General features: G+C 33.9%; 1 protein-coding gene across 1 annotated transcript; it reads right to left on the bottom strand.

Annotated features, from left to right (window-relative positions):
* Positions 1–90: 90 nt before the first annotated feature.
* On the bottom strand, positions 91–23,891 carry LOC143252986 (ER membrane protein complex subunit 2-like). The gene is made up of 9 exons (XM_076505993.1): positions 23,734–23,891; positions 15,909–16,022; positions 15,039–15,103; positions 13,408–13,493; positions 10,708–10,851; positions 9,736–9,877; positions 7,702–7,812; positions 6,645–6,749; positions 91–430 (listed from the first exon to the last, which is right to left on the bottom strand). Exons 1-9 carry the CDS (start codon positions 23,753–23,755, stop codon positions 362–364), a joined length of 858 nt encoding a protein of 285 aa, XP_076362108.1. The 5' UTR covers positions 23,756–23,891; the 3' UTR covers positions 91–361.
* Positions 23,892–23,998: the final 107 nt, after the last annotated feature.

The raw sequence follows: 23,998 nt of genomic DNA, 5'->3' as shown, positions 1-23,998 counted from the left end.
AATCTTTAGATGACAGACAAGGCAGAGAAAGTGATTTTCATTTATCAATAAACATGTTCTTGTTGATGAATCACATTAAGTCAATAGAAGTTAACTTTCTTGTTTTTTTATTTTGGGCATTAAAGTGTGGTTTGCATCTAATTAGTTTACAATGAAGTGAAACTATCAGTCAGTGACTTATGTATACTCTCTGGTACACAACAAATTCTTTCAGCAAAAAAAAACACAACAAAACATTTGTTCCTACACACCTCTGTCTATTGGTATACATATGTATCTGTTTCATCTAGGGTGACTGACACAAACAGACTTCTAGGTAATAAAGATGGAGGCTAAAGTTCAGAGAGAGATGAAGATTTATCTATGTAATCTGTAGTGAAGTAAGCATATTTTCAACTGTCTTCAGCTGGGAGTCATCACAAAGCTGTTCCTATAAGAATAGAACAGTACAAATATTATGGAAAAACAAAACAGAAAGGTACAATACAACAACAACAAAACTTTTAACCCTTTGTTATTCACCAAACCAGATACTATGAAGATGTACATAGCAATCTCTACTCTAATTCTAAGTTTATCTTCATGAATTATGACTGGCTTTTAGTAATCATTAAAAGTGTGTCATACACCAAAAAAATTCAGAATTTTCAATAAAATAGTTTTTACTAGATTTGTTTGTGAATTTATTTCTCATGATTCAGACTTTGATCAGTCTTAGTGCAAAGGAGGTTTTTATGTTAAGAATAAAAAAATAGTCCTTTTCTTTTCATCTTACAGTTTCATATTTTGTTTAGATAATCTTGTCTACTAAATGAATGTCAAAAGTTTTTGAATACAAATTTATTTAATCTGTTGTTTTCTCTATCCTCACACTAATTACAACAAAATAAGCAGAAAAATCTACAATAGCCTTTTCTATTTCTAGATTACTGCAGAGTATAACAGACAATTACAACAAAACATGGCAGAGCCCACACAGTCACTTGATTTTGAACCATCTGTATAAGTAAGAATGGAAGGGTGGTTCAAAAGATGTTCAGCAAATAGCAGACTGTATATCCAATTGGGAGTGTCTGCTTTTCTCAGATGACTTAAAGACAGGTCACATTTAGGGACTGTAAAAAGCCATGGATGGGCTATTCAATGGATACAGCAATTGTTATCCAAGGACAGACCCAATTCATCCAACTGTACCTGGATACAAAGGCCAAAACGAGCAATGACAGATCATCTGTTCTGAAAACGTATGGCCCACAGAGAAAGGAAAACACAACCCCAAGTGGGATGCTTTGGTAAGGAACAAAGTTTCAAAGCATATAGTAAAGACAGTTGCAAATGGCAGAGGTGCAAAGAAGGTCCATTATCTCTGTGTATAAGTTCTGCACTGGGGCTATCCACACTTCCTTGATAATGAATGGGGTCCAGCATCTGTAAAGGCTGAGACAAATTTATTGATCTACTAATGATCCACAGTAGAGTTTCGATCGAATACAAGCACAATATATCTTTAGCATGGAATATTTATCCTTTTCCAAAGTGGTGGAAGAGAGGACACGGAGAATGTTCAGTGCTCTTGTACATTTGACCCCTAGGGACCACAGGCAGCACAACTTCACCGATATGGAGTTCAGGATCAGGGAGAATACCCCATTGGTGGCAAAAGTGCATGCAAACAGTTTTAGAGGAGAGAAGTTAAAGCCATTTGCTGTGGTCCACTTCAGTAAATGATTGAGGGCAGTCTGTAGCTGCCACTCAATATACCTCATGTTCAATGACTGACATGAGATGTAAAAGTCATCAACATGGAGCCCGTTGGCAACTGTAAGAGGGAGTTCTTCAGTGATGGCATTAATCTTTATACTGAAAAGTGTGACATTCAAAACACAGCCCTAAGGGACTCCAAGTTCTTGTAGAAAAGAATGGATAAATGTCAAACCCACATGAACTTGGAATATCCTGTCCATTAAAAAATTTTTTAATAAAAATAGGCAAATGGCCAAGTAACGCATATATATGGAGGTCTCGCAAAATGTCATACCACCATGTTGTACCATACGCCTTCTCAATGTCAAAGAACACTGATACAAGATGTTGTCATTTGAGAAAGGCTTCTGTGATGGACGTTTCAAGTCAAATCAGGTGGTCCATGGTGGAGCGCTGTCGTCGGAACCCACATTGGGTGGGTGAGAGGAGGTTGTTTGATTTGAGGAACCAAACAAGATGAGCATTAACCATCCTCCCTAAGGTCTTACAGAGACAGCTCGTCAAAACAATTGGACAGTAGTTTGAAGGAATCCTTCTCAGGCTTAGAGAAAGGTGGGACAATAGCCTGGCACCAAGCATCAGGTAAAACATTCACCTGTCAAATCCAGTTAAAAACAATCACAAAAATAGCAAGAGAAGCAGGAGATAGATGATGCAACATTTCATAGTGTAAATCATCAGGTCCAACCAATGTACTGCCAGACGAATGAAGGGCCAGTTTGAGTTCCACCAGTGTAAAGGAACGATTATAGTCACAGAGACAATCAGCTTGAAAGAAAAGAGGTGATTTCTCCAAGTCTTGATGGCTAAAAAGGTGGAAGACAAAGCAGAAGTGCTAGATACCTGGCAAGAGTTTTCACCTAGAGTATCGACAATGTTCCGGGTATCACCTACTTTCTGGCCATCACAGAGCAAGATCATGAGGTGGACAGAATTATATTACCCACTGATCTTTCAAATCTTGTCCCATATGACTTTGGTACTGGTTGTGAACCTAATCCAAGATTCCTTCTGGCTTTAATATCTCACCCACCGAGCATGTGCAGGGGCCTGGCCTGCTGGAAAACGATGAGGTGTGAGATACCAACAAAAAGCATCCTTGGCCCGTTTTTGAGCCTTCTGTGCCATGTAGATATCATGAAAAATGTGTCAAGGTTTTAGGAATACACTGAGCAGCTGCTTGTATAATACAGTCAGTTACTGCTGCCACACAGTCGTCTATTGATGGCTTACAAACTATGGCAGGATCAAGTTCTGCAAGAGCAGTGAAAGAGCATCAGTTTGCTTGATCCAGCTTCCACTGGGACACGTGGGTCAGGTGGCATCCACCATGGCCAGTCTCTCTCAAAATTATAGGAAAATGATCACTGCCTATTGGAGTATTGATGGAGTAGGGGAAGATGTCCATTAAAGTCCTCCAGGATTAAAAAGGGAGGCGGCAAGTGTTTAATGAAAGCATCAAGGTCTCTCTAGGCGACAGTTAGAGAGAACAAACAGTGATGGCATAACAAAAGGAAACACAGGTGGCTATGGCCTCCAATGGTGTGTTGAGTGACAAAGACAGGGTGTGTGATGGATGAGTGCATGTAGAGGTGGCACTGTTGGTTGATCAGCATGCCCCCAGGTTTCAGAAACTTTTACTGTAAGGAAAGACATACAGGATGGTAGGAAGCAATCAGTGCTTTGATGTCACCCAGATTAGAATGTAAACCTTGACAGTTCCATTGTACTTTGGTGGCCATTTTTATTTATGTGTTGGCAAATTGGATGGAGAACCCTTCTGTTTACAACCATGTCTTTTTTCTTTACTGTCTTTATTTGAGGGAGGTCTATCAACCTCCACGGATCCTGCCCTGGGTTGACTAGGCTGGTCTTTGTTGTTAGAAGAGGATTCCAGCGAATAAGGATGAGAACGAATGATTGTTTAGCATCTTGGGGTGGGAGAAAAAGATGTATCCAAGGAAATGCCTGTACCAGGAACTAAAGGAAATGTATCTTGGGAATTGCTGGAATGTATGTTAGGGACAGAGATGTGTGTTGAAGTTGATTCATCAACTTTTTTAACCATGAAGGTCAAAGACTTTTCATTTGGTTTGAGAATGATTCTTTTAGAGGCACAGAGGCTGCAGTAGTAGAATGAAGTACAACAGCAAACCTCTGAGATAAAGTGATGGACAGAAACCTTCAAGCCTCAGGGTAAGTAATGTTTTGAATTGTTTTCAAATGCTGCAACTTTTTTTTTATTCCAACCATTTAGGGCAAGAACAAAAGTAGGATGGGTGAAAGTCATTGCAATTGATGCAATGAGGATCCATTTCACACTCACAGGCATCAAGGTCTTTGCCACCACAACGAGCACACAACAGGGAACCACGACATGACGTCATCGAGTGATCGAACCGCTGACACTGGAAACAGAAAGGGTTTGGAATGTGTAGCCATACCCTGCAATTAAGATAACCTGCCTTGATGGTGGCAGGTGGACGTGGTGATGTAAATGTCAGAATGAGGATACTGGTCGGCATCGTAATTCCATCGTTGCAAAGTGGAGATACGCTTCACTGCAGAAACTCCTTGAATGGAGAAACCAGCGAGAATCTCTGACTTGGAGATGTTCTTCAAATCCTTCTCAACGATAAATCCTCGTGATGAATTCAAAGTAGCGTGAAGTGTAACCTCAATAGGTATATCCCAATCACCTTTGAATGCAAGAGGAGTTCACTCTGTTGAGATGTGGATGTTTCCACCAAAACGTCACCAGATTGAAGCTTCTTTACTGACTTTGGAGAGCCAGCAAGTCCCTCTAGTCCCTTCTGAATAAAAAAGGGAGACATTTGCCATAAAGGTTTGTCTGAAAGAGAATGTAATATATGAAAATGAGGTACAACATGTGTTACAGATGTTGAAGATTGCTGCTTAGAATCTTCAATACACAGTTGTTTACCTATGGACTGTTTTTTCACTATTTAAGTTTTATTTGGAGGATCCATAATAAAAAAAAGTAATATTTCAGTGCCCACTGACCCCACCCACCATGGATCCCTACAAGGGCTCTCACTACAATGCCAAACAAGGACACTGCAACAAAGCCAGGGTTTTGTGAGCATTATACCCAAACACCAGCATCAGATACAATGTCCACAACATCTATTGAGAACATTCAACACTGGTACTTGGTTGACCCTAGCCCAAGTGGACCAGCTGACTGACCCAAAAGGAACCACGCCTAGGCTGTCCGTCTACAGGAATACAAGGCCAAAGTGGTGTGTTAGGCTTGGACCCCTCAACCACCAGGATCCTCTCCTCCCTTTCATGTTTCACAGGAAACACATGGGTGGATGTTCAAATCCCAGAGGAGGTAAATTGACAGAACAGAACCTTCCCTGGGAGGTCCCCTCACCATTTACAGGGATCCACACTGAGAGGATATTCAAGAAGGAAACATATTTATCATTATATTGGTTATATAAACATAATTAAAAAAAATAGAACACATGGTATAAATAATCTCATTAAAAGTTACAAAGAAATGAGAGAAACCTGAATGGTGAACATCATAAATGTGTTTATATCTTACTAATAATCTGAGGATAATGGAGGTTTAGGTTTTATATTATGATTTCTCAATACCTACAGTCTGAGTTTTTAATTGGATGGCTCCTCTGACAGGGAAAAGAAAACCAGAGTGGAAATGCAGAGCACACACAAGTAATGAGTAATAATGTATTTAAACATTTCCTTTAGAATTAAGAATTTAAAACATAGGTGAAGGTTTTTGTTGCAATCTTAGTTTTATCGACAATAAAATAGATAGTTAGTATTGAAAATTAGGTAATTTAGTTTCCTGGTTAATGTAGGAACAGGTGATAAAACCTTGAATTATAAAGTACATTTTAATGTTACATTTATTGACATAAATTCACAATAAAGTTGTTTAATTAAAAGTTGAATGTAACTCTGAAAAGGTGGTAAAGCAGCATGTACACCTTAACTCACCCCGTGATATAAATTTAGGGTTAAAATATATGTGTACGAAAGAAATATTCTACACAAACCTTCTTTTATCTTATTTACAAGAAAGTTACTTATCTTAATCTGATAATTGTGTTTTGTTTAAAAGAGGGGGATTTAACAAATTTTGGACCAGTACAACATGCTGTGTTCCCTATGAAAATAAACACAGCAGAAGATAAAAAATAACAATGTACTTCTCACAGTGGAAATGGTCATCAGGTATGACAGTGAACTTTCACACTTATTGGCATTATCATCATCAGCTATATTGGGATATTAATCTTCACCATTTCTATTACAAGGAAAAAAATCTCAATTTTACAAACTGACTGTCATAGCTCAAAACTTCTACTCAATTTTGTCTATGACAAATAATTGGGTGAAGGTTTTTGTTGCAATCTTAGTTTTATTGCCAATAAAATAGAGGTAAAAGGTGAAACTGAGATAGGTAGTATTGAAAATTAGGTAATTTAGTTTCCTGGTTAATGTAGGAACAGGTAATAAAGTGAAAACTGACATAAAAGGTATTGAAAATTAGGTAAGTTAGGGTCCATGTCAATAAAGAAACAGGTAATGAAGTGAAACTGAGATAAGTGGTAAGTTAGGGTCCATGTTAGTTGAGTAACAGGTAATAAAGTAAAAACTGAGATAGATGCTTAATAAATTATAGTAATCTATGGGTAGAGAAGCAAATAATATCATCACTGATTTTAGTTAGTGGTTCTGACATACAGTTATCATTTATTGTAACTTTTCAATGAACAAGATTAGAAACTGTAATTCAGTTCATATATGAAACTTGTTATTCACAATAACCAACATGCAAATAAAACTGCCCACAGCAAGCTGCCTCACTTTTTCCTTACCTGGTACTTGCCATTAATCTGTACTGCTGCCCAGGATGCATACTTTAGGCTTTCCTTTTTCTTTTGAGCTGTTGTTTTGGCTGAAACTGCACTGTTACTAGCAGACTTTAGACACAGGGAGAGAGATAAACATAATCACTAACTATTGTACATATGACAAAAACAAAGTTTCAAAGGAAATTTAAAAAACAAAGAAAAATTACACAGAAACTAAAATACAATCGTATCACACTATGTTTCAATTCACTAACTTTGTTTTTATACTGTTGAGTCCATATATTTAGTATAAGTAAGTGACATATAAAAATAAAAATATCAATACACTTTCTTCAAAAGTAAAACAATGAAGAAAAGAAAACAGTAGCAAAGCTTCTCATAATTCTTCTTGAAGTAATATTTATTAAAAATAACTGATTCCAAAAAAAGGAAGAAATATTACAATATGGTAATAAACTTAAAACTTTTGTGGGTTACAAAAAACAAACCAAGTAAAGGTTTCTCGTGGTGTGGTTAAATGTTACACTTGCCAGAAACAAACCAAATAAAGCTTTCTCGTGGTGTGGTTAAATGTTACACTTACGAGAAAGAAATCAAATAAAGCTTTCTCATGGTGCAGTTATATGTTACACTTACCGGAAATAAACCAAGTAAAGGTTTCTCATGGTGTGGTTAAATGTTACACTTATCAGAAATAAACCATGTAAAAGTTTGTCGTAGTGTGGTTAAATATTACGCTTACCAAAAACAAACCAAATATAGCTTTCTCGTGGTGTGGTTAAATGTTACACTTACCAGAAACAAACCAAATAAAGCTTTCTCCTGGTGTAGTTAAATGTTACACTTGCTAGAAACAAACCAAATATAGCTTTCTCGTGGTGTGGTTAAATGTTACACTTACCAGAAACAAACCAAATAAAGCTTTCTCCTGGTGTAGTTAAATGTTACACTTGCTAGAAACAAACCAAATATAGCTTTCTCGTGGTGTGGTTAAATGTTACACTTACCAGAAACAAACCAAATAAAGCTTTCTCATGGTGTAGTTAAATGTTACACTTACCAGAAACAAACCAAATAAGGCTCTCATATTGTGTGGGTTTAGTTTTACTGCTTGTGCAAAATAGCTTCGTGCTAACTTCATCCCTTCTGGACCACCTATAGTGTACTGGATCTGGTGAATTTAATAGAGGTGTTTAGCTATGATTTCAACACTTTATATAAATTTATTGAATACTTGGAAAATAAGCCTAAATACATCCCAGAAATTAGATAAACTTTAACTTGTTTTATTTGAACAATATTAAAATTAATATATTCAATTACATGTAGATGTTTCTGCAAGTTTTAGCTGAAAAGAAGGTACCTAATATCAAAAGAAGTTATTTCAACAACTGGTGTTAGTGGAGTTATAAATCAGAAATTAAGTTAATTATTTGAAGTGATTACATATTTTATTTTTTGAGTTATACTGATGCTAACGATTATTGATATATACTGTTTTGTTTGTTTAGAATTGCTTCTTTGGAATAAGAAGTCACATTCATAATTAATTTATTACAAAAGTCACAACAGCAACCAATTAAATCTTACTTTAAAAATTACTCCTATTAAATCTTTATGATGTATTACACTGGCAAAAATGAAGGAACACCAAAAATAAAGTTCAAAAACAAATGAACAAAAAACCAGATTTCTGATACCCGAGTACAGCTAATACAAGAATATGTAGAGATAATACCCAAGTACAGGGTACACTTAACACACAGATGTGTCAATAAAAACACAGGTGTACAGGGTTAAAACCCAAAACAAAGAGTACAGTTAATACAAGTGCAGGTATAACACCCATGTACAGGGTACACTTAAACACACAGATGTGTGACAAAAATGATGTAGGTGTACAGGGTTAAAACCCAAAACAAAGAGTACAGTTAATACAAGTGCAGGTATAACACCCACATACAGGGTACACTTAATACAAATGGGTCACTTAAACTACAGAGGTGTACAGTGTTAAAACCCAAACAAAGAGTGCAGTTAATACAAGGAAGTGTAGGGATAACACCCAAGTACAGGTGTACACTTAACACACAGATGTGTCAATAAAAACAAATATAAGAATAGCAAGCAAACTTTAAAAACTAACACCCTAATAAACTATTTTTACAGCAAACCAGAGGAAAGTAAAATTTACTGTTGAACTTTTTACTTAAAGACTTGTTTAAAGTAAAAGTTAACCGAGATTCAGAGCTGTTTACACTTTCAAAGTAAATATGAAAAATAGATCTCAAATGTTGCATACAATTACCTACTTAAAACATACATCTTATAAAATCATTATATGGCTTGATTGATGAAACTTTACACACATTTATTAGTATCCTTATAATAAGCCCTGTGTTTACTGTACTTCACAGCAGAGAACTGAGGGAATGAAATTCAACAGTTGTTTAAATTTGGGTGAGATTGGAAACCAGTAAAGCCAAAAACATCAAGATACAGATTCATGTATCCCAATTTAGAAAGACCCTAACACCATTGCATATTGCTGGTGATAAAGGCAATTATGTGAAGATATAGGTTCACGTAACCTACTGTAGAAAGATCCTCCTCTCTGCATGTTGATAACGGTAAATATGTCAAGATATAGATTCACGTAACCTACTGTATACTGTTAGAAAGATTTTCATTTCTGCATATTGCTGGTGATAAAGGTAATTATGTCCAAATATAGATTCACGTAACCTACTGTATACTGTAGAAAGATCTTCACCTCTGCGTATCGCTGGTGATAAAGGTGATTATGTCAAGATATAGATTTATGTAACCTACTGTAGAAAGACCCTCACCTCTACACATTGCAGGTGATAAAGATAATTATGTTAAGGTATAGATTCATGTAACCTACTGTATACTGTAGAATATTCCTCAATTCTGCCTACTGCTGGTGATAAAGGTAATTATTCCAAGATATAGATTCATTTAACCTACTGTATACTGTAGAAAGATAAGACTGCAAATTACTGGTGATAAAGGTGATTATGTCAAGACACCGATTCATGTAACCTACTGTGTACTGTAGAAAGATCCTTACCTCTGCATATCGCTGGTGATAAAGGTGATTATGTGGATTTGAAAGTATCAGTTCTTCCATACAAAAACCAGCTTTATTATAGTCTTGTTCTTCAATGTACAGACTACAGAGTTCCATCCATGCTTCCTGATCACTCATAAATCTAGGAATTTAATTGTAAATTATACTCATGATATAAAGTACTTATAAATATACATCATGATTGAAATCAGTCATAAATAAGCTACAACTGGTTATAAACAGATATACATCAAAATCCAAATTAGTCAGGCATACATGAAGATCCAAACTGATCATATGTGCATCATATACATAAATATAAAGTTATATTTTACAAATATTGGCTTTTACATATATTAGAAGATGTTTGCCAAACTGGCTTTTACATATAATAGAAGATGTTCGCCTAACTGGCTTTTATATATGGTAGAAGGTGTTTGCCTTTTATGAATATGTCACAAATTCATTTTGTGAATTATCTTAAATTTGATTGGCTCACAGACTTTTACTGACATTTAACAATCCTCAACTGCACTTTCCTGCTTTTTTGATCAAGCTTCATTTTGTACAAATTTTACTTTATTTTAGTTAGCTCTGAAATGTGAGGTGAGGGTATACTATGGGGTGGAATTGCTATAAGTACTTACAATTTCATTATTGATGGACTATACATACTAGTATACTCATAATGTGGAGAATATATTGAAAAGTAAAAAATTTATATTAGTGTTATCAAAAGTTCATGCATGTAAGATAGTCCACAAAGTAGAGGTTTTTAGCTTTGACTATTTTTCTAACATAACACATTCATTCACTTCAACTTCTAATTATAAAGGTTTGCATGATACACTTTATAAACTGTACAAATACATCAATAGCTATTATACAACTACCTATTAGTGATTTCTTCACTTTAGAATTTCAGAGAGAAGACAAGAAATCATTATTATGACAATGAAAGGTTTAGCTTACTTTTTCAAATATTCTGTCAACTCTTTGATAGCATCAAGTATCCGGTTTTGAGCCTTTAAAAGGGCAATTTTTCGCTTGTATATCACAGAGTTGGCTTCATCCATTTGTAAAATAGAATCATATAATTTCATGGCTTCTTCATATCTATAAAAAGTACTGCTCTTATTCACAATCCTTTTAACAAAAAACAGTCAAGGAAACAAAACTAAGAGAATTATGAATGAACAGTTTAATAATGTATAACAACATGAATGATTACAACTGGAGTAAATAAAGTGGTAGTAAATAATGTTAGTATCTTAAAACATGATTCATACCTGCAGTACATGTGAAACAAGATGTGAAAAGTAGTGATAAATAATGTTAGTATCTTAAAACATGATTCATACTTTCAGTACATGTGAAACAAGATCTACTTATGAAAAGTAGTAAAAATAATGATATCTTAAAACATGATTCATACCTTCAGTACATGTGAAACAAGATGTGAAAAGTAGTGATAAATAATGTTGGTATCTTAAAACATGATTCATACTTTCAGTGCATGTGAAACAAGATGTGAAAAGTAGTGATAAATAATGTTAGTATCTTAAAACATGATTCATACCTTCAGTACATGTGAAACAAGATCTACTTATGAAAAGTAGTAAAAATAATGATATCTTAAAACATGATTCATACCTTCAGTACATGTGAAACAAGATGTGAAAAGTAGTGATAAATAATGTTGGTATCTTAAAACATGATTCATACTTTCAGTGTATGTGAAACAAGATGTGAAAAGTAGTGATAAATAATGTTAGTATCTTAAAACATGATTCATACCTGCAGTACATGTGAAACAAGATGTAAAAATAGTGATAAATAATGACAGTATCTTAAAACATGATTCATACCTTCAGTACATGTGAAACAAGATGTGAAAAGTAGTGATAAATAATGTTAGTATCTTAAAAGATGATTCATACCTTCAGTACACGTGAAACAAGATGTAAAAAGTAGTGATAAATAATGTTAGTATCTTAAAACATGATTCATACCTTCAGTACACGTGAAACAAGATGTAAAAATAGTGATAAATAACTACAGTATAAAACATGATTCATACCTTCAGTACATGTGAAACAAGATGTGAAAAGTAGTGATAAATAATGTTAGTATCTTAAAACATGATTCATACCTTCGGTTTGTAAAACAAGATGTGAAAAGTAGTGATAAATAATGACAGTATCTTAAAACATGATTCACATCTTCAGTACATGTGAAACAAGATGTAAAAATAGTGATAAATAATGACAGTATCTTAAAACATGATTCATACCTTCAGTACACATGAAACAAGATGTGAAAAGTAGTGATAAATAATGTTAGTATCTTAAAAGATGATTCATACCTTCAGTACACGTGAAACAAGATGTGAAAAGTAGTGATAAATAATGTTAGTATCTTAAAACATGATTCATACCTTCAGTACACGTGAAACAAGATGTAAAAATAGTGATAAATAACTACAGTATCTTAAAACATGATTCATACCTTCGGTTTGTAAAACAAGATGTGAAAAGTAGTGATAAATAATGACAGTGAAATACATGTGAAACAAGATGTAAAAATAGTGATAAATAATGACAGTATCTTAAAAGAGGATTCATACCTTCAGTACACGTGAAACAAGATGTGAAAAGTAGTGATAAATAATGTTAGTATCTTAAAACATGATTCATACCTTCAGTACACGTGAAACAAGATGTAAAAATAGTGATAAATAACTACAGTATCTTAAAACATGATTCATACCTTCAGTACATGTGAAACAAGATGTGAAAAGTAGTGATAAATAATGTTAGTATCTTAAAACATGATTCATACCTTCGGTTTGTAAAACAAGATGTGAAAAGTAGTGATAAATAATGTTGGTATCTTAAAACATGATTCATACTTTCAGTGCATGTGAAACAAGATGTGAAAAGTAGTGATAAATAATGTTAGTATCTTAAAACATGATTCATTCATTCAGGACATGTGAAACAAGATCTACTTATGAAAAGTAGTAAAAAATAATGACATCTTAAAATATGATTCATACCTTCAGTACATGTGAAACAAGATCTACTTATGAAAAGTAGTAAAAAATAATGATATCTTAAAACATGATTCATACCTTCAGTACATGTGAAACAAGATGTGAAAAGTAGTGATGAATAATGTTGGTATCTTAAAGCATGATTCATACCTTCAGTACACGTGAAAAAGATGTACTTGTGAAAAGTGATATAGTTAACTTTTAATATCTTGATAAGTTATGCAAAGAAACCATCAGAACACAGATTTGACACCAGGTTTCCATAGACACTTTTTATAAACAAATAATTGCCTCTACAAGTATACCTTTACAACACACAAATGTGGCTGTAGTTTTCTAACACTTTTTCCATAATAAGCAACAACTCACATTAAAATATTCATGGATATGTTCCTAAAACTCAGACCTAACTTAATAGGAAACCACTGTTATTAGGATACATTTCATATTGCATAAGTTAAATTAATTTTTATAAATCACATTTTATAATGAAATAAACATGAAACAATCAACTAAAAAAGACAACTCATGTTGTATATCTACAGTAACTTCCACCACTGAAATACAAGTGTTATAACAAACACATGCCTTGATAAGCTAGTAATAGTGACGCTAACCTTTCAAGAGCTTCATACTTCATAGCCCTCAGTTTCCTCACCCTCATACTTCCTGGAAACTGGCGTTCAAGGGTCCTCAAGCATTCCTAGACAAAATATTTAATAAAAGGAAAAAGTTATATCAGCTTTTAATATCAAGGTTTTATTACTTACACAGTTCCATACATTAGTAGAAAACGGGTGTATCAACCACTACTTCTAGTTTTTTCCTCACTACAAAACAGGTTTATTAACCATCACTTCCAGTTTTTTTCCTCACTATAAAACAGGTTTATTAACCAACACTTCCAGTTTTTTTCCACACTATAAAACAGGTTTATTAACCACCAATTCACAATTTTTACAGATATGTAACAGGACATGATTGTTGGTGTTTATCTTTCATGTGCTATTTTTTTCAAAATCACACATCAATCTATCAAAATACACTATTATGAAAAGTAATATGGTCAAAAGTATTTGAGAAACATGGCAAACTTCTTATAATTAGTAGCACAACTAAATCACTAATTTTAATGTTAGTTAAATATGTGCTTGCTGCACAATGAACAGCCTCAGGTTTCTAGTAACTATTTTAGAGTTCTCTTAAACTCCCATTATAGGCTATATTCAACAAAAAATCACCCGAAACATTTAACAATCAAGTGCAACAAGTCTGGAAATAAAACAAATTACTATTTGTATCTATAGCCACTAAACATGTAGCTTTAAGGATATCCTGACCTAAAGCCTTGCCAAGTCAAATGGGAAATTAAGTTTTGTTATACTATCATGACCAGCAAGGTTAATACAGATGTCAATAAATAAGAAAAAGACATTGTAAAGTAGAGAACATATTGCCCAAAAACACTCAAGTTTTATTACATTTCACCAAATTTGTCCTAAGTTAGTGCCCATGAGATAAACATCATGTAAAAAAGCACAGACTTCAACAGAATTACTGATAGTCTGTGGGGAGGGTTTTGTTGAGCTTCACATACCAAGGACCAGTGTTTAGGATTGGAAATGAACCTTATTACCTTTCATACAAAATTCATAAAAGGTGTTGCAACTGTTCCATGAAGCTAGATTCTTCCTTCTTGATATCTGAAACCTGACATTTCTAAAATGCAATATCTCGTTTAACAAAACAACCAACTGTACTACTTGGTAGTATGAGAGGTCACACACACTACTTTGGAGAATTTCTAACTTTGTGATCTTTAACATTACCATTGTTGTAAAATGGTGGTGTTTTCCAACAAGTTGAGGACACCACCCAAATTTGCTCTTTGTTCTCTTCGAGCACTGAAAAATGTTCTACCACACAACTGAATTATCTTAGCAGCGATTCTCTCCAGAATGCTCAGTATAAGGCTTCTGGTTGTGATGATATATCAAGCCTACACTTCATACTCCACCACTAGCTACACCTACAATAAACACAACTCCAGAAAGAAAGCTTGTAGTTGGTGAATAAAAATAATAAAGTGATATAAATCCTTAAAGTATATGGATCTATGTAGCTCAGTTTTCTTTTCATTGTCAAGTACTTGCATACCTTTACATTCATTATCAAGTTTCTAAATTAAGTAAATTGCTAAACAGATTTTGTTACAGATTAAAATGCAACTTAATCTGTCATTACTAACCTGAACAAGGGTAAAATTGTGACAGTCAAGAGCTGCAATACAAACTTGTTCATAAACCAGCCATTCTATAAAAAAACATAAAATATATGTACTGACTTATTAACACTCGTAAGTTTCAAAATTATCATAAAAAGTTAATGAATTCACAAAAATTTCAATGGTCTTAATTAACAAACAAAATAAAAATACCTTCAGTATTCACTAAATGTTTGTACAATTAACCACACTATACTATACCAGTTCCAATGAAATGATTCATCCAACACCCTGGCTTATCAGGCTAGCTAGGATACAAAAGACTTTGTAGGGGATGAGACACTACTTATATGAAAATAATAAGTAAGTAACATAATGTTAAAATTGATACACAATTAAAAACATTTTTTTAAATCAGGCCAATCTGTGACATCAACAATGTTGACTACGTTTCAGTGTTTACCACAGCATCATCAAGAGTGAACTCGCATGTCATATTTATTCCTTCTTAGCAAGATCATGTGACCTGGTTGTAAGTTTATATTTTGATATAAATCCATCCACACTCTTCATTTAACAATTCATAATCATTTTTAAACTTTATTATTACTAAAGATCCCTGAATATTATTGGCTCCACTACCCTTTGGTTGAGCCAACATTAGTGTATTTTCCCCATGACAACTGTCATTACACACATATCAGAACAAGAGTAAGATTTATTAAACTCCATATTATATTATTATTATTTCATTTTCTGAAATTAAACTATGTCATTATTCAGAACTGGTAATTGAACATGCTAACATTCATTATGATGATAAAGTATAGTGTTAATTTTTCTAATATATTTTTTAAACACAAAAATGGTGGAAAATAAATGTACAAAACTAACTTTCATCTCCTAATTTATTAACATGCTTGCTCAGCAGTGTCAACCAAAAATCTACAATCTCCTCAGATCTTCGGACATTTTCTTCTCTCCATTGGCGTAGCAAGTCTCTCACTTCTAAGAATAATAAAAACGTAAAACTATATATATACAATTAACAGATGTTTCAGATCTTTAATTCAACTAAACAATTACACTACAAAGCTGGCTAAAAGAGATAATTTTAGAATTTGTATACTTAGATTTGAAGAAAGTATATTACAAATATACAAATTTGAATATTTCTATAAACTAGTAAGAAAAAACTTCAACTATTCCTGAGTAACTGAAAAGAAACCACAAACCAAGATACCTCAATTCTTAGCAAAGCTTTTACCAACTTAAGTGAAATGTCCAAGTGCACAATTTCTTCAGATACCCAAGAGACCTGAAGCAGGGGCATAGATCCTGGAGGGATACATCCCCCCTTCATTTTAGGTGGGGGGTATGGTGCATACAATCATCCCCCCCTACAGTATGGTCTGTTGAATTGTTTTATTGCATCACAGGCCTACAAATTGAGTGTTTGTTCTTGTGATTCTCGTGTTATTACCAATCAAATTACATAATTAGGCTTAGATGTAGGCTTTTTCCGTAGCCGAAATGTTCATCTTTAATATAGGCGTGCTTCTAAGCTTTTCGATCCAAGCGATAGTTCATAAGTATCAGTCAGTAGGCCTAAGTATATATGCAAGGCTTGCAAGCACTATCAAAGAATCTACCTAAGTCTTGTACGTAGTGTAAGATTAAGTAAAATTTTCATCACAACAGATTGAACAGAGCATGAAATTTGAAAATATTACTCCCAAGCAAAAAATCCTGTGATCTAGATCTGGAAGGCCATTTGTAGCTTGTAGGTGTATCAATCTTGTGTATATTGTGCAGTTTTCCTACGCCATTTGTTCTTATGCATGTCTAACCGGTTTTATTGTTGAACCCCTTACTCTCCTTAGAGTAAGCTGCTGACCATTGTGTACATTTAGTGTACAGTTAACGACAGGTTCGGGCCACTCACATCCAGACGTGCCCTACATCATTCCCCTCCGCTCCCTTCAGTCTGAGCCTTGATTGTACAACATGGTTCATTAGAGCTGTGTTTGTGGCCCTCATTAATCCATGAAATTTCAGATTATCACTGCCCTCTAATAAAGTGCTGGTGCTTTATGGTAAAAGAACAGTATATTCTCTTGTCATAGATAGTACAAATATTGTATTTTCTTACATAATTAGAACACAAAAGAAGCAATTTCAATGGCCTGAAGCCTCTACTTGAATTGTATAGCTAGTTTTGTTTAGGTGTTTTTATTTAATAGACATGCTTATAGACATTATATCACAACGTGTTTGCCTTTTGATGAGCTTTAATAGGAATATAATATATTTGTGATTGTTTAAGTATTTTTTGAGAAACTTGCAATTACTTGTGTTGTAGCTAGCACACATTATTTTCCAAGCAATGCCCAAGTGGTCAGTTGGCTCGGTAGTCACTGTGAGGTTCGCGTGTTCGACTTGAATACATTAATACATTGTACACTTCAGTCCTACTTCCATTCTGTTCTATCTTTGTTCATTGTACGTTAGAGTTTTTCAATAAAGACTGTATTTTAGCCTGTTGAGTCATCTGGGAAACAGATTTCAATTATTGCAAGTAAGCATCTGAAACTTCCTGATATTAGACAGTTCTGCAAGCCAGTTACTAGTACTACAAGTGACAATGCAGATAATCCAACAACCTCAAGCTAAGGAACAGAAACTTGCCATACAGAGGAAATACCATGTTCATCAGAGGACAAGTCTGAAAATGCTTGTGCAACTATTGCACATCATGAACCACCAAGATAGTTGTGAAACAAGTTTGTGCAGTAATGAAAAATCTGACACTCCACAGATACAGTGTGGAAAGCCATATCATCCAGATGCACAACTAATACCACAACAGAATGCAAAATATCAACTTCCAAAGCAAGTGGTTTCATGAGTTCCCATGGCTGCACTTCGACAAGCAGAATCAAAAAGTCATACGCTTTCATTGTGCCAAGGCAGAAAATAGAGGCCTTTTTACAGGGAAATTGGAGAGGCCAGTGGAATATACCTTCATATCCACCAGTTTTTGCAACTGGAAAAAGGCAAACAGAAATTCAACAAACACCAATCCTCTTCTCAGCACAGATTTGCTACATCTCTAGAAGGTTCACTTGATGTAACTCCAGTGACTGTCCAGCTACATGATGGAAAAAAGCAGCAGCAGGAAGAATGCAAAAAAAGTCTCGCCAAAATATTCAGAAGTTTACCTATTTTACTGTGTCAAGGTTTAGCATTATGTGGACATACTGATATGGAGGGGAACTTCCTGCAGTTAATGAAGCTCCTGGAAGAGGAAGATCCTGAGTTGACAGCCTACTTGTCAAAGAAAACCACATTCACATCACCCCAGGCTCAGAATGAAATAATAGAGTTGTTCAGCCATCAAATACTTAGGAACTTAGCATACGAAGTGCAGCAAAGTAAAATATATGCATTAATGGTTGATGGCACTTAAAATGTTACAGGTGCAGAACAGGAAGCAATATGTGTACGATACGTAGATGAAAACCTTGACGTCCATGAGACATTTCTTGGTTTGTACAGTGTTTCTAATACAACTAGTGAAACAATATCCTTGACTATACTTGATGTATTGACAAGACTCAATTTACCACTGTCAGGATTAAGAGCACAAACTTTTGATGGAGCTGCTAACATGAGTGGTGCAAACAGTGGATGCCAGGCAAAAATAAAATAGAAGCAACCGTCAGCTTTGTTTTTTCACTGCGAACACAGAAGGCTAATTTAATAATGCAACATGCAGTTGAAGCTTGTGAATGTGTTCGAGATTCTGTCCAGTAGATACATGAACTTGTATTTGCCTGACCTCTGAAGCAAGACACCAAGACAATCTTTGAAAATATTGTATCGTCAGACAGCCACAATGGTCCAGTTAAATACATCTGCCCACTGTGTCCAACATGCCGGTTGTGCCGCCTATCTGCAATTAGATGTTCTAATGATCACTACAGTGACATTGTTGATTCTTTGTTTGAATTAGCTAATGAAAAATCAAATGTAGCAGTGAAAGCACGAGGTCTACTGGACAGATTTGACAAAGGAAAGATAGTTTTAGGATTGTTGATGGCTCAGCATCCATTAGCTGCATTAGAGGAACTAAACCATGCATTCCAAGCAAATTCAGTGACAGTATCTGGCATGAGTGAAGCATCTGCAATGACAGTTGAGTAATTGCAGGTAATGCGAACAGAGGAAAATTGCAACAAGATATTCGATAAAGCTGAGAAAATGTAACTTCCCTAGATCTGGTGCCTATTGAACTACCATGCATTCGCAGACCCCCCAGAAGGATCACAGGTGATGCCGCAGAATACCATTCTGCAACAGCTAGTGATTACTGCAGAAGCCAATATTTTGAATTTGTGGACACAGTCATAGAACATCTGACCACTAGATTTAATGCAGACAACAATGACTTGAGGCAATATCTGGCACTTGAGAATATGATCACATCTGGCAAGATTGACAACTCAGTTGTAAACTTCTATCCAGAAATCTCTGCACAACGGCTTGAGTTTCAGTTGCCCATGTTCAAAGGAACAACAAAAGCAGTACCTCTGAAAGGTGCAAAGGATGCTTACTGTAACATGCATGAAACAAGCCAGCAGATGTTGAGTGAAGTGTTTCTTCTCATGAAAATTCTGCTTGTGTGTCCAGTATCCAGCTGCAAATGTGAACGCAACTTTTCTGCATTAAGACGGTTGAAGACGTGGTTAAGGTCAACTATGTCTCAGTGCCGCCTCAACCATGTGGCAGGTTGTCACACTCACAAAGGCTGACAAGATAAATATAGAAGAGCTTATGAAAGAATTCATAAACAGATCATCACAAAGGAGGTTTACGTTTGGGAACATGTAGATAAGAGGACTAAATGAATCTTACTTCAGTGAAAAGTATGAATAATTATGTGCTGCATTGCATTGATATGTAATTTAAGAGTTTGCAAAGACATTTTAATTATTTTTATCAAACAACATGAGTTTTTCAGTAGATATAAACTTATCGAGGGTAATTACTAATTTTATTAATATTTGAAAACATAATTCATGCAATGAAAGTTATCAGTAACCTTGTCAAGTGTAATAGCCATCTTTTATACTGTGCAGTGTACAAGAATAAATTCATGTGGCAGTTAATTTGTGACACATTTGTCTTTATTCTATTAACATTTTGAAAACTGTGCACAACACCTCACTTATACAAACCTTCATGGAAACCTTGAAGTATCGTGGCAACAAGATTACTCTGTGACTGCATGTTTACATCTTTCAGGTTCACGTAATCAGATATTACCAATTTGCAAATTGAACAGTCTATGTAAGTGGTTGCAAAAATCATACCCCCCATCAGTTGTAAAAACCCTACGCCCTTGCTCAGAAGACAATAATTTACCCATAACATGGGAGAAAGTTTGTTACTAATTATTTCATTTCCCCATCATAATCTTAATTCTTTATAGATTAGAATTTCTCTAAAAACTCTTCAGTGAAATGGAACTTATGATAGACATTTTTTTTGTAACTGAACACTCATTAGATTTCTCTGCTATAATGAAAGTTTAATTTCCATCCATATCATAATTTTGACTTCTTTTATCACATATAATAAACTTGAGAATTTCATTATTTTGAAACAATGGACATTACAGTTTCTCCTTCACTAGAGAAACAAGCAAGCAAAAAAGCAACACTGTTAGTCCTGAAACATAAAAAACCAAAAACCTTCTAGAAAATATCCTGTTATATACATACTTTCTAGGAAAAGTTGAAAAATCCCACTGCTTACTACATTCCACAACAAACACACTTTTCTTCAACACACCAAAAACTACAATTTCAAATGCATAATCTATCCAAACTTGTAAAAATTATTTGAAACCACTAACATTACCTGCTGTTCTTTTGTTTCAGTATCTTTTTTTCATAAATTAAAGACAAAGATATCAAATACAAAGACTGTCCCATTGTACCAATCTTATCAAAAAACACTTTAGATGTGAAAAAAAAAAGGTAGAGTCAAACAAAGGACTGAGAGTGCAGATATTTGTTCATTAATTAACCAGGCCACATTTTTTATTCTAAAAAAGGTGAAGTCAAACAAAGGACTGAAAGTGCAGATATTTGTTCATTAATTAACCAGGCCACATTTTTTATTCTAAAAAAGGTGAAGTCAAACAAAGGACTGAGAATGCAGATATTTATTTGTTCATTAGTTAGCCAGGCCAAATTTTTTTATTCTAAAAAAGGTGAAGTCAAACAAAGAACTGAGAGTGCAGATATTTATTTGTTCATTAGTTAGCCACACCACATTTTTTTATTCTAAAAAGGTGCAGTCAAACAAAGGACTGAGAGTGTAGATATTTGTTCATTAGTTAACCAGGCCACACTTTTTATTCATCTTGGAGCGTGATGGTGAGTAAAAACAAATGCATGGCCTGATATAAGGGTAGCTACCAGTTTGGCTGCTAATTTTGATTTCATTCCTTTGAGTCATGTACTCAACCTTTTTTTAACAACACCTCTCTTTCCAAACCTAAGGTGTTTTTGTTTAGATATCATGCCATTCTGCCAATATACACCAACAAACTGCAACAGGTAAGAAAATGACACTTGATGGTTACCAATATTAGCTTTAGGGTTGCAACTATTTATTTGGAACAGATCTATACTTTACAGAACTAACCAGATTCTTGAAAATACATGGTGGTAGTTTTCTCTCTAAAACAGTGTTAATGGCTTTCTTTATAGTAATGCCATAGAATTTGGATCAACAGTTTCATGTTATTACCCCCATGCAACTGGTAAAGCCATATCATGCATTATTAGCTATGCTAATTGCTTAAGCTATAACCACATGATGCTAAATGCTTTTTAATCAGGATAAGTTCATAAAATTTAGTAAATTTGTGCTGAAAAGATGGCAATAAATAATCAACAATAAACAGCCACCCATATGACTATTTTGAAAACTTGAGCTAGAAATTGTTAATCTAGATTGTTTGATCTAACCAATACTTATGTGTGTCTGTGTCCTCTAAGCTTATAGTTTAGCTGATCTAAGTCAGCAGTATTTAATCTGAATAAGAAAAACTAAAAATGGTCTATTTTTATTCTAAATTGAAAACATGGTAAAAATATTATACTGGAAGCTAATGACTTTTTACTTAGATGTACGTAAAATTTTTCATCAAATTTAAACATCTTTTGTTGAATAACTTTCCATATATGGCTTATATTCAAACCAAATGAGACTCTTAATTGTATGTTGAAAAGATCTAACAGTGTACCAAATTTGAAAAAAAAATCCATAAAGGTTAAGTACATTTTCTATCAAATACACTTTTTGTACTTTTAGTTCAAAAGAAGAAAATATTTTATATCCGAGATATTTCTTTATGAATTGTCTTGAATTTTGATATGTAAAGTAAAAGTTTAGTCGAACACATCCACTGAATATATGTGATTGTTTGGATTAACACAATCTTAGATACATAAGGTGGAAAACTTCTAAACTATCATTGCTGATAATAACACAATGTATCAAGCTGGCTGTTTTGGGCAAATAACAGCCAACTGGGCAGCAGGGAATATTCAAAATAAGAAAAGTGGATAACTTTATTATTTTCTAAAATATTCACACAGTCAAAGGATATTTTTTATGATAAAAGGTTTCATTATGTAAACTGTACATGACATTATTTAGACGATCTGATATATTTAGATTACTGCCTCAACTAATTTTTTTCAATCAGGAAGTATGACCTTACACATGCTTTTCTATCCACTATCTTGTGTTGTAAAGTAACTAAAGTTCTAAGCTTTTTTATCCACTATCTTGTGTTGTAAAGTAACTAAACTTATGAGCTTTTATATCCATTTCCTTGTGTTGTAAATAACTGAACTGCTAAGCTTTTATATATACCATCTTGCATGAGAGGTCTACTCTTGTTAGTAAATTTTGGTGATAATCAAATTATAACAATAGATTTGACAATCATAATAAAGCTAGGTAATAAATGAAACAAAAAGCAATGTAATTGGAAAGGACCTCAAACTGAACTGTAACTAATTATCTGAATAATCATGACACACCTACATTTACTTACTCTCATCAGATTATTGTGGAAAAATTTCATTAAATAATATAAAAGAATATAAAATTTTGAGAATCTTTTCAGGAGTGAAATGTTCAGCTCAAACGTGTGTGTGCTTATAAGATCACACTTGGACAACTGATGGACACCCTTTTTCCATATAGTATGCCGACTATTATTACCATAAGCGCATCTACCACGACTATATTTTTAATTGTTACTACATCACTAACAGTTACACCAGCATCAATAATCGATTATTACTAGATATATTACAATTTTAAAAAATTATGATTTCTGAAAAGCTTGTTGAATCTTACCAATACTTGTTATATTACTAGTAACATTAATATTAATTAACAAATTACTGTCATTAGAATTACCACTAGTTATAAATAAATGCAGCACTACTACCCGAGTACTAGTATTACTAATAATCTTTACTAATTACTTACAGAATGACGTAACTACTTCATTTAGTTTTTGTACGACCTATCTAAAATGAATAAATATAACTAGTTTTTAACACTCGATCAATTAAGTTGAAAGTTAATATTATTAGAAAAAAACAAGAAAAGATATAGACTATACCTTCCCAACTACGAGTTGCCATTATTTTTTTTTGTAATAGTTATAATACTGGTACGTTAAGAACCAGTATAATTTTGCTTGGTACGTAAACGCCATCTGAAAATTATAATTCACATGGAATTATTTTCCTCATTGTGATCAGAGAACATCGAGAGTAATCATTATAAAACAAATGATATAGTTACGTTTAATCTTGCCCTCCAATGGCACAGCGGAATATCTGCGGACTTAAAATGCTGTAATCCGGGTTTCAATACCAGTGGGA

Source organism: Tachypleus tridentatus, chromosome 6, assembly GCF_004210375.1.
Source record: "Tachypleus tridentatus isolate NWPU-2018 chromosome 6, ASM421037v1, whole genome shotgun sequence".
Classification (NCBI taxonomy): Eukaryota; Metazoa; Arthropoda; class Merostomata; order Xiphosura; family Limulidae; genus Tachypleus; species Tachypleus tridentatus.
Note: the sequence above shows the minus strand (reverse complement) of the source record. Positions and strands in the feature narration are given on the sequence as shown.